The sequence below is a fragment of the Corythoichthys intestinalis genome, chromosome 15, assembly GCF_030265065.1.
Source record: "Corythoichthys intestinalis isolate RoL2023-P3 chromosome 15, ASM3026506v1, whole genome shotgun sequence".
Classification (NCBI taxonomy): Eukaryota; Metazoa; Chordata; class Actinopteri; order Syngnathiformes; family Syngnathidae; genus Corythoichthys; species Corythoichthys intestinalis.
The window spans coordinates 39,127,457-39,139,887 of NC_080409.1; the positions used below are offsets into that span (position 1 = coordinate 39,127,457).

Sequence of the window (12,431 nt, forward strand, 5' to 3'; positions counted from 1 at the left end):
CCAATTTTTACCAAACAATTTAAATGAGGTGTGTGCCCTATCACTGATGAGTGGTTTAGACCCACCTTGCCCACTATAAAACACGCACCTTGTAAGAATTGTCTGGATGAGAAGGTGTGCATCATGGCTCGGTCAAAAGAACTGTCTGAAGAGCTGCAATCAAGGATTGTTGATTTGTATAAAGCTGGGAAAGGATACAAAATCATCTCTAAAAGTCTGGATGTTCATCAATGAACAGTCAGAGAAGTTGTCTACAAATGGAGAGAGTTTGACACTGTTGTTTCTCTCCCAACGAGTGGCCGTCCACCAAAGCGGACGCCAAGAGTTCAGCGCAGCATACTCAGAGAGGTAAAAAAAGAACTCTAGAGCGTCTGCTAAAGACTTCCAGAAATCATTGGCACAGTCCAATATATCTGTGCACAGGTCAACCGTATGTATAACTATGGCAAAGAATGGTGTTAAAGGGAGGACTCCACGGAGGAAGCCACTGCTGTCTATAAAAAAATTGTTGCTCATTTAATGTTCGCAACAAGGCACTTGGACACTCCACGGATGTTTTGGCAAAATATTTTGTGGACTTATAAAACCAAAGTTAAATTGATTGGAGTAACACACAACGTCATGTGTGGAGGAAAAATGGAACAGCTCACCAACGTCAACACCGTGAAGAATGGTCATGAATTGGGTCTGTTTTGCTTACTCTGGGCCTGGACAACTTGCAATCATTAATGGAAGAATGAATTCAAAAGTTTATAAGGATGTTTTGCAGGAAAACCTGAGGCCGTCCGTCAGAAGGTTGAAGCTAAAAAGAGGATGGATGCTGCAACAAGACAATGATCCAAAACACAGAAGTACAGTAAATTAACTTCAGAATGGTTTCAGAAAAACAAAATACACGTTCTGGAGTGGCTTAGTCAAAGTCCAGACTTGAACCCCATTGAGATGTTGTGGCATGACCTAAAGACAGCGATTCATGCCGGACATCATAGGAATCTGACTGAACTACAGCAGTTTTGTAGAGGAGACTGGGCCAAGATTAGTCCTGATCGATGTGAGACTGATCTGTAGCTACAGGAAGCGTCTGGTTGAAGTTATTGCTGCCAAAGGGGGGGCACAAAATATTAAATATGATGCTTCACTTACTTATTTTCCACCCTTCTGTCATTGTTTGCATACTATCCTCATTAAAATATAAAAACCTATAAATGTTTGGATGGTTTTCGTTAAAGCAGTTTTTTCAACTGTGTGATTTTGACAAATATGAGATCACACATTTGATTGTGATTTTATGCAGAAATGTGACAAATTCCAAATAATTTTTCATACCACTGTCAATACACGTACACATTACATGTACTGTATATACGTATGTCATTTGAACAGGGTTATGTTGACTTTTCTTACCTTGGCGACCTTTCCCATCTCGTAAATGTCGGCCTTCTCCTCTTCAAACTCGGAGAAAGCCGCTTCAACGGTGGCGATAGCAGCATCGTGATCGGCCGGAGGGCCCGTGGCGGGAAGACCGCGAGGGTAATAGAACCTGGGAATGTTGATGGCGAGGGGAGGAGGCGGTGTGATGACGACGGGGGCCTCCGGCGAGGTGGCCTGTGGGTCAGTCGAGACCTGGGCAGGGGATGGGGGTGGTGTGACGGGTTTCTTCTCTGCTTTGGACTGGACCTGAGGCGAAACAGTTTGTCATTTCAAAGAATTTATTTTTCTCTCGCTTGCTCCCACTGACAGCGATAGACATCCAATCCATTTGAATGCGGAGAGGCTTGCAGTCTAAATGGACTGAACGTATGTCGCCATTAATGGTAGTCATTGAATTAGGTACATGACACACCCTAAAGTGACAGTTTTACTCATACTGTAGACTGTACTACCAATTTTCATGAGTTATTTAAGTGAGGCATTGCTTGTTTGATTGATTGATTCTTACCTCTTTCATTGACAACCATTTTTGGAAAAGTCATTTTTAAGAGTGCCTGCTTTAGGGCATTTTAATGATATTTCAAGGTCTGTCCAGAAAAACATAGAGACTACAAAATTAAAGGTTAGACTTTTAGTTTATCAGAAAAAATATTTTTCTCTCGACTATATTCATACCTTTAGCGATAGGAACACATTGAAAGGAAAACAAGGAAAACTTAGAAAGCACTTTTGTGAAAAGATATATTTTTGCAGTTATTTTGACAGTATTGTAGTATTTTGATCTAGTGACATAGGTGGAGTTTGACTTTTGGGCCGGGGGGGGGCACAACATGTTGATGACCCCAAAACGTAGCGTCAGCAATAAAGTTAACTTACAAGAATATTTATTATAATACGTTGAAAATTAGCGTATTTTTTGTTACCCATCAATCTTAAGGGGAATTCTAAATCAGGCTGCTTAGAACAGCTATACTTTTCGCCAAGATCGTCATCCATTGAATATGGTACGCCCGCCGGTGTCGTGCCAATGTAGCGCCTCGAAAGGTGGAAAAGCGCTATATAAGTATAACACCACCACCACCACCACCACCTCAGTCAAAAATGGTATCCCCTGGGCGGAGCCATATGGAGGTAGATTTGTGTTTTCATTATTGGATTGAATGAAATGTTTTTGAAAGCAAAAATAAATTTGAAACTAAAAAAAATACATTTGAAAGTTATTTTTCTTAGATTTTTTTTTTTTTTTTTGGATTGAAGTCAATTTTTTTCTTTGATTGAAGCAACTTTTTTGATTGCAATAATGTTGTTTTGCGTTTGGAACACAACATTTGGCTAGGACATTTGTGTCTTTACCAAAAAAGAAGTTGCTTCAAAAAATATATATATTCAAACGAAAAACCTCAATCAAAAAAAAAAAAAAAAAAAAAAAATTCAAGCATAGAAAAAAAGTTTTTGAATGCGAAAAAATTAGGGCTGTCAAAATTATCGCGTTAACGGGGGATAATTAATTTTTTAAAAATTAATCACATTAAAATATTTGACGCAATTAACGCACATGCCCCGCTCAAACAGATTAAAATGACAGCAGAGTGTAATGTCCACTTGTTATTTGTTTTTTGGTGTTTGGTGCCCTCTGCTGGCGCTTGGGTCCAACTGATTTTATGGCTATCAGCACCATGAGTGAGCATGGTGTAATTATTGACATTAACAATGGCGAGCTATTAGTTAATTTTTTGATTGAAAATTTGATTTTTCAAATTTTCATAAAACGAAAACATTAAGAGGGGTTTTAATATAAAATTTCTATAACTTGTACTAACATTTATCTTTTAAGAACTACACGTCTGTCTATCCATAGATCGCTTTAAGAGAATGTTAATAATGTTAATGCCATCCTATTGATTTATTGTTATAATTAACTAATACAGTACTTACGTACTGTATGTTGAATGTATATAGCCGTCTTGTGTCTTATCTTTCCATTCCAACAATAATTTACAGAAAAATAGGGCATATTTTAGAGATAGTTTGAATTGTGATTAATTACGATTAATTATTTTTTTTAAGCTGTAATTAACTCGATTAAAAATTTTAATCGTTTGACAGCCCTAGAAAAAATATATATGAGACTCAAATATTTGCGTTTGAAAACTTAATTTTTAATTCAAAAGGTTTTCTTTGCTTTTAGCAATCCTTTTTGTGTTTGGGCCATACTATGGGTAGAACATTTGTGTCTAAATCATTCAATCTCCCAAAAAGTTGCTTCAATCAAAAAAAAAAAAAAAAAAATTTCAAACAAAGAAAAAAATCATTTGAAAAATAAAATTGCCCTCCCCTAAATTAAAAAAAAAAATTAAAAAAATATGCAAAGCAAATGACCGTCTAAGGTTCTAGTCACTAGTCTTGACCCATTATCGAAATATATTCTTTGTTCATTTCATTCTTTTTTTTTTGTTTGCTTTATTGCTTTACAACTTTTATATATATAGGAAAGTCAATTACATGCAATGACACTTTCGGCCACTAGCCCCTCACTGCCCCCCCTTAAACTCCGCTTATGTCTAGTGACTGGATTTTCAGAATGACACGATACAATATCAATTATTTGGAGTACGATACAATGTTTGTCGATATTAGTCTGCCAAGATTTGTTTTAAGGGCCTTCAATTGTTTGATGCAATACTGCAAGAAATATGCAAGAAACCTTTCACAATTGGAGAACAACTCATTATGCCTGCGATCGAGGATATTTGCCGTTAAGTTTTAGGAGAAGCTGCTTTTGAAATAGTATATTCAGTTTATGGTGAGTTACATTTCCCCTGCACTTAGTGTTTGTTTTTATACCTGTCATGTTATTTCATATTTACTGTAATCTTCTGCCACACATTGCTGGTCCGTGAAAAAAGGCCCACTTCACATCGGTCCCTGGTGCAAAAAAAAGGTTGGGGACCATTGAGTTAGAAGACGCAACTGGGGACACCATTAGAGGTGGCCTCAAGTTGAAGTAATATTTTATTTACAGTAATACTATGAGGATTGCTAGACATAAACTCATCAAAGGGTCAGAATTGGAATCCTGCGCTTCGTAACTCCCAACAAAAAGACAGGAAATTGTTATCACACAAAACTTCCTCCCGGAGGCCATCTTGCATGGTGCATGTATTGAGCCTGACAGCTGTAACACCCCCCCAAGAGCACCCGTGCCCCCCTTTACCCTTTGCATTCATTCTATCACTCTATTCCTGAACTATCTATTAATATCCTGCTGGTATCTGCCTCAGAATAGTTTGTGCTTCCCAGCATGTCCTACCAGAGACAAGCTAGTACATTTTAATCTGGTTTTCTATTCCGTGTCGCCATGTCGTAGGGCCTGTTGGGCCACCGACCTGCTGCTGCTGCTGTTGTTGCTGCTGAAAAGACTTGAGTCTTTTCTTAAAGCGTGACGGCAGGACAAAATCGCAGCCCCGCGCCAGGAAGGCCAGCTCGCCCCTCAAGTCGGGGTCCCGGCGCAACGAGGTCTCCTTGATCATCATAGTAGGGGGCTCCACTCGGAAAAACGCCCCCGGTCACTAAGGTCCAGTTAAGTATCCGACAAAAGCTCCAGAAAGTGTCAGAAAACTTTCCGCTGGGGACTGCGTGGTAGTAATCCAACATGCAAGAAGACCATCCGAGCATGGTCCACCAAATTCTGCGGTGTCTCCCCCTCTCACATGCGGACTTTCTGCTGGTTGCAACTCTACAAGCAGGGCTCGGAAGTGAGCGCACTGAGAAACATGAGCCACGCCGGAGTCGGGCAATACGCACATACACAGTTTACCGGCTGAGGAGGCGTTTTGCAGCCCCCCACACAGCAAAGACTCTTTCCTTGTGAGTGGGAGGGGCTGGCGGAGGGGAAATATTTCTAAAGAGGTAATGTTGGGACGGCTTGATGAATCAGGATGTGTATATACTGTACGTACCGTATTGGCCTGAATATAAGACAGTGTTTTTTGCATTGAAATAAGAGTGAAAAAGTGGAGGTCGTCTTATATTCGCGGTCTAGACATTATACCCATTCACGACGCTAGATGGCGCCAGAAATCACTGAAGCGATGTTCTGTCATGACAAATCTCAGCTACTCTCAAGTTTAACCAGTTTGCATTATTTTATTGCAATGTTTTTCTTATTCAGATTTGTTTCAAGACAACAGTTACACTTCACTTTGATGGTTAATGCAGTTATTGCAATTTTGTTGTTTTATCAAAATAGATTGGTTTATTTACATTTCAAAAACCAGAAGCCATTCATTTACAAATGTGATTGCACTTTAGTTTACGTATTTAAATGTTCAGATATTAAGATTTGAATGAGGCAAAATAACATGCTTTTTCTCTCAAATATGTTGTTATAATCATTTGTTTCAGATGTACTGTAATTCTGTAAAAAAATTAATTTGGTGTTCAAAAAGTATTTTGTCAAACTTGAGTCTTGAAAAAGAGGGGGTCGTCTAATAATCAGGGCCGTCTTATATTCGGGCCAATATGGAATATACAGTATATTTGTTCATATATGGCATGTTATGTCTCAATACTGAATATGCTCTTGCAAAATACAGAGCGCACAAACTACTATTTGGATTTTCAACAAGACTCCGATTAATGTTTCCATTCGTCAACTACAGGTAGCCCCCAGTTTACGAAAGAGTTCCTAACCTGGGCACGTAAACCTAATTTCCGCGTAAGTCTGAATTAACGCTTTAAGTACCCCAACATACAAATAGTCCAAAAGTGTTGTATTTTGTTTAATGATGGAAGATACACTCCCCTCTGGTGGCAGCATCGGGTCTGGCGGGACTGTCGCATTATGACTGACGAGCAGACTCTCGTCTGACAAGGATAAAAGACAGCTACGCTCCGGTTTGGCCCACATAAGGCTGTAAGTTGTTTCAGCTAATATATGTTTGTGTATGCATTTGTAAATACGTTTACAGCAACAGTTTGTGGAGGTACGTGTGAGGTATGAGAATTGTAAATACATTAGCTTTCGTAGCATTTTAGCTAGCTGACTTTAGTTATGCAAATAAGGCTAATTTAAGCTACTAAATTTACATATTGATCAGACTAGATGGACGTTTGAACACCAATTGTTTTGTGTCAAAGTGTATTATTGTTAAAATGCGTGTTGTTTCGAACATAAGTGTACATACAGTATATGTGTTAAAGCTTTGCAAATTGACAAAAGTGGAGGAAATGAAAAGCTTCAAAAAGTACAATTGCCTTGTTTGATGTCTGTAAAGCTGAACAACTTCACGTTAAGTGAGGACAGAACACGTCATATTAATAAAATAAAAAAATAAGATACTGTTTATGCCACAAAAAAAACAACAACAACAGCAACAACTGGAGACAAAATGGCGGACGAGACTCTGGCGTCGTAAAGTCGAAATCGCGTAAATCGAGTATGTCGTAACCCTGTAATTGGATGATGTTTACAATTATATCACATGTTATTACAGTTATATTAATCATTGCATATACACCTTATCCTCACTAGTGTCGTGGCATACTATCATTTTACTTTGTATGTTGTTTCTACTTGCATAGAGTAGGGTCCCGCATAAATGCTATTTTTAGACCACAAGGCTGCGTGACGTCATTATCGTAAACCAGAAGGGGGTCAACATACAACCACAGCTAGTAATGCTTGTTTTCTTTCGGTAATCTTTCAAAAAAGAACATACCGAGTAAACACTGCTGCTATGGAACTTGTAGAAACGACTCTAGACATTACGACCGTCCACATATGAAGGATGTTTCCCGGAGTCCAAAAGATCAGTTTAACGCCAGCAAGTTGAAGCCATTCACCTTCATATGCATTCAAACAGTTTGTTGGGGGCCATGGTCCTACAGATGTCAACCCTGACCCATTGCCTGCCCTGAACAGGTAAGCCATTTTGATATTTTTACTTATGTTTTAGCGTGGCGTTTTGCCGTGCTTCTTCTGTCTGACAATTAATTAGCTGAAAAAATTAACATTTTTATTTATATATATGAAAACAGTCATGTAGGTCTATTTTTGTGAAATATGGATACTTAAATAAATTACCCATGTTTGGCCTTGGTACACAAGAAGAAGGTGCCGATAAAAAAGCTACCTCTGGATCACGTTGGCTCTTTTCCTCGTCTTTTTCAGTTCTTTACACTCAAACCATCTCTTTAAATGAACATTTGTATGTGCACCAGGGACATCGTTTTTGGACAGAACTGGTAGGTTTAGCTCAGTAAGCATCTATTAACATGCATCTAGCATGAGGGACAAACGCGAGTTTGACCCCTCAGGCAACTGTTGCCAACGTCAAGAATATTAATGAGCAAAGGTGACGTGTTACGTGCAGTACGCAATTATAATTACTGTTGCCATATCATTTGTAACAGTTTTCAATAAACAATGCAGTCATGTCAGTTGCTTTCCTATTTACTTACTGTACGTCAACAATAATTTATTTTAATAAAATAAGCATATACTGTATACAATAAAAAAAAAAAAAAAATCAGTTTTGGATTTCCCACCTAAAAATGACTAATTTTTCTAGTGCAACTATCGTACAGAATTCTAAGAATATTTACAATTAAAAGGCTCACAGAAGAGGATTTTAACAATTTTGAGGTAAACAATGTCAATAAATGATTACTCGACTTTCAAAATACTAGTCGATTAATTTGATCATTGATTATTTGATTAATCATGCCAGCCCTAGAGTGAAAATGAAATTGGGCAAAAAGGTTATTTTTCATGAAGTTTTATGACAAAGTATTTTACAAAAGGTGCGCTGAAAAAAAATCTAAATATTTCACATTAACAAATAAAAATGTTAAAATGACAGATAAACTTCAAATACAATATTATTACTTTGAATCCTATTAACAAACCACAATAATTCTGAATATTATTTCTTGCTAGATGCAATTTAATTTAAAGCTACCCAATTGCTCATCATACTGTAAAAGGAAATGAAAGCATAAAATTATAACAAAAAGATAATTTCATTTTTTATAAATAAGAAGTAAAATATAAAACAATGTAGAAACATTTCTGATATCTTATACATGTACTCAATAATACTGACTTTATGAATAAAACTATGTTCATTTTTGATTGACAAATGTAAAAAAAGCAATAAATTAGCATTATTATTATCCTTATTTGAAAAGATTACCATTGTTCTTTGCAATATTCCTGTGACTCCATTTTCAAGACTGCTGAGAGAGTAAAAATGAACACTTTTATGACCATTATGATCTCTATAATGAGATTGTGCAGGTGTTCCTAATGAATTGGCCAATTAGAGTCCCAAACATCTGCACCGCAGCTGTGCGCACATTCCATAACAAAAGTAAAGCTGTTGGAATAAACATCTTTCCCCCCCATCTTTTGGAGATTGTAGCGCCTTCTTGTGGTCGTACTAAACACTAACAGCAACAGCTTGGCTTGGATTTATTGTCCAAAACATCTCATTTATTGTTTATTTACATAATATTATAGGTTTGTGAGCATCTTCTATGCGCTGGTGACTTTTCCAGAACCATATGCGACTATGGTGCGTTTTGAAAGGGTCACTCCAGTGTGTGCACCCCTGCTGAATTCTTTGGAACAACTCTACTCTGTACTGAAGCCAAGGTCGCATACCAATCCCACACACACACACATACAAACACTTTTCCTGATGTGCAGCAGGAGGAAATATTAATCAGTGTATCTTGTGACTATCAACAAATGAGCGACGTGCAAAAAGGATGTGACATGACTTGTTCTCAAAATGTGTGTCGGAAAGATGCATATGACGCAACTAGAGCGGCACTATAATAACTATACGAAGAGACCTGTTGCATTACAATAACTATAAGAAGAGACTTTTTAAAAAACTCATTAGCTACCACCGAGGGCGGTAGAAATCCATTCCATTTTTTGACTGGGAGGGCTGGCAGCGATCATTCGCTAAAATTCAGGAATAACCCTTACAGTGGGGCAAATAAGTATTTAGTCAACCACTAATTGTGCAAGTTCTCCCACTTGAAAATATTAGAGAGGCCTGTAATTGTCAACATGGATAAACCTCAACCATGAGAGATAGAATGTGGAAAACCCCCCCAGAAAATCACATTGTTTGATTTTTAAAAAATTTATTTGCAAATCATGGTGGAAAATAAGTATTTGTTCAATACCAAAAGTTCATCTCAATACTTTGTTATGTACCCTTTGTTGGCAATAACCGAGGCCAAACGTTTTCTGTAACTCTTCAGAAGTTTTTCCACACACTGTTGCTTGTATTTTGGCCCATTCCTCCATACAGATCTCCTCTAGAGCAGTGATATTTTGGGGCTGTCGTTGGGTAACACGGACTTTCAACTCCCTCCTCACCCCGTGGCGTCAAAATGATAACAAGAACGGTGAGCAAAAATCCCACACGGGGGGACCTAGTGAATGACCTACAGAGCGCTGGGAGCACAGTAACAAAGGCTAAAACAATGCGTCGCCAGGGACTCCAATCCTGCACTGCCAGACGTGTCCCCCTGCTGAAGAAAGTACATGTCCAGGCCCGTCTGCGGTTCGCTAGAGAGCATTTGGATGATCCAGAAGAGGACTGGGAGAATGTGGTATGGTCAGATTTTTGGTAGAAACACAGGTTCTCTTGTTTGGAGGAAAAAGAATACTGAATTGCACCATACCAACTGTGAAGCATGGGGGTGGAAACATCATGCTTTGGGGCAGGGCAACAAAGGAGTGGCTTCGTAAGAAGCATTTCAAGGTCCTGGAGTGGCTTAGCCAATCTCCAGATCTCAACCCCATAGAAAATCCATGGAGGGAGTTGAAAGTCCGTGTTGCCCAACAACAGCCCCAAAACATCACTGCTGTAGAGAAGAACTGCATGGAGGAATGGGCCAAAATACCAGCAACAGTGTGTGAAAAGCTTGTGAAGAGTTACAGAAAACGTTTGGCCTCCGTTATTGCCAACAAAGGGTACATAACAAAGTATTAAGATGAACTTTTGGCATTGACCAAATACTTATTTTCCACCATGATTTGCAAATAAATTCTTTAAAAATGAAACAATGTGATTTTCTGTTTTTTCCATATTCTGTTTCTCTTGGATGAGGTTTACCCATGTTGAGAATTACAGGCCTCTCTAATATTTCCAAGTGGGAGAACTTGCACAATTAGTGGTTGACTAAATACTTATTTGCCCCGCTGTATAAGATAAAGTGATGAAAATAGGTATTTGAACACCCTGCTATTTTTCAAGTTCTCCTACTTAGAAATCATGGAGGAGTCTGAAATTTTCATCATAGGTGCATGTCCACTTTGAGAGAGATGATCTAAAAAGAATAATCTAGAAATCACAATGTATGATTAAAAAAAAAAAAAAAAAAGTATTTGGGTGATACAGCTGCAAATAAGTATTTGAACACATGTCTATCAGCTAGAATTCTAACCCTGAATGACCTGTTAGTCCGCCTATTAAAAGTCCACCTCCGCTTCATGTATTATCCTGAATCAGATGCACTTGTTTGAGGTCGATAGCTGCATAAAGACACCTGTCCACCCCATACAATCAGTGAGACTCAAACCTGTAACATGGTCAAGACCAAAGAGCTGTCCAAAAACGCCAGAGACAAAATTGTTCACCTTCAAAGCTGGAAAGTGCTACGGAGCAATTGCCAAGCAGCTTGGTGAAAAAAGGTCAACTATTGGAGCAATCATTCGAAAATAGAAGAAGCTAAAAATGACGGTCAATCTCAATCGGAGTGGAGCCTCATGGAAGGTATCACCTCGTGGGGTCTCAGTGGTCCTAAGAAAGGTGATGAATCAGCCCAGAACTACACGACAGGAGTTGGTTCATGAGCTGGGACCATCGTTTCCAAGGTTACCGTTGGTAATACAGTAGACGTCATGGTTCGAAATAATGCATGGCACGGAAGGTTCCCCTGCTTAAACCAACAAATGTCTTAAGTTCGCTAATGACCATTTGGATGATGCAGAGGAGTCACGGGAGCAAGTTTTGTGGTCAGATGAGAGTAAAATAGAACTTTTTGGTCATAATTCCACTAACCGTGTTTGGAGGAAGAAGAATGATAAGTACTATCTCAAGAACACCATCCCTACTGTGAAGCATGGGGGTGGTAGCATAATGATTTGGGGGTCTTTTTCTGCGAATGGGGCGGGACGAGTGCACTGTATTAAAGTGAGGATGACTATATTGTAAGATTTTGTGGAACAACCTCCTTCCTTCAGTCAGAGCATTGAAGATGGGTCGTGCTTGGGTCTTCCAACATGAAAATGACCTGAAGCACACAGCTAAGAAATGGTAGAATAGGTGACAATAATGAGCTCAAACGGGTGGTGGGTGGGTGATTAGTCATGGGGTAAAGGTGGACTTTTTTTAAAAGATAAACTGACAACTCTTTGAGTGTCATAATCATTGCTGATTCTCAGGGGTACAAATACTTATGAACCCCAGAAAATTACAAATATATTACTTTTTTATTTTATTTTTTTTAAGATTATGTCTCTATTAGTGGAAACGCATCTATAATTGAAATTTCAGACCTCCACCTATTTTCTAAGTGGGTGAACTTGCAAAATCACGAGGGGTGCAAATACTTCTGCTCATCACTGTATATCTAAATGTATACATACAGCAGTGATCTTTGCTGCCAACCCTCCCAGTCAAAATGGATTTGGCGTGTATCACTATCAACGGCACCGAAACATGATCATTCACAGTTCAAAAGCGACAGCTGTCTCGCAAGAGCAACTGTTACGCCGAATGTGAAAGCCTGCACTCACGGAGAATAGTGTGAACAAAGCCACTTCCTAAAACACCCGCTAAGTGCAACTCTTGGCTGGCGGCTGTGCGTAAAATGATCCGCATACACATAGCAACTCTTTTACATGTTTATTTCTGCTTGGGTTACTAGGCAGATTCCACATACGTACATTAAATCAATGACGAAGCTTTCAT

The 12,431-nt window shown here is 38.6% G+C and overlaps 1 protein-coding gene across 5 annotated transcripts in view; it reads right to left on the minus strand.

Moving 5' to 3' along the window:
• ppp2r3a (protein phosphatase 2, regulatory subunit B'', alpha) overlaps positions 1 to 12,431 on the minus strand; it is a 125,892-nt gene that overhangs the window by 25,790 nt on the left and 87,671 nt on the right. For 4 of the 5 annotated variants that reach the window (XR_009067113.1, XR_009067112.1, XM_057859002.1 and 1 more), the window contains one exon: positions 1,405 to 1,677. Coding sequence is in view for 3 of the 5 variants with exons in the window: in XM_057859002.1 (XP_057714985.1) it covers positions 1,405 to 1,677 (273 nt within the window). In the remaining 2 variants the exon portion in view is untranslated. Of the gene's footprint in view, positions 1 to 1,404; positions 1,678 to 4,817; positions 5,321 to 12,431 lie in introns of those variants that run through there. The other variant, XM_057859003.1, reaches the window with a different exon arrangement.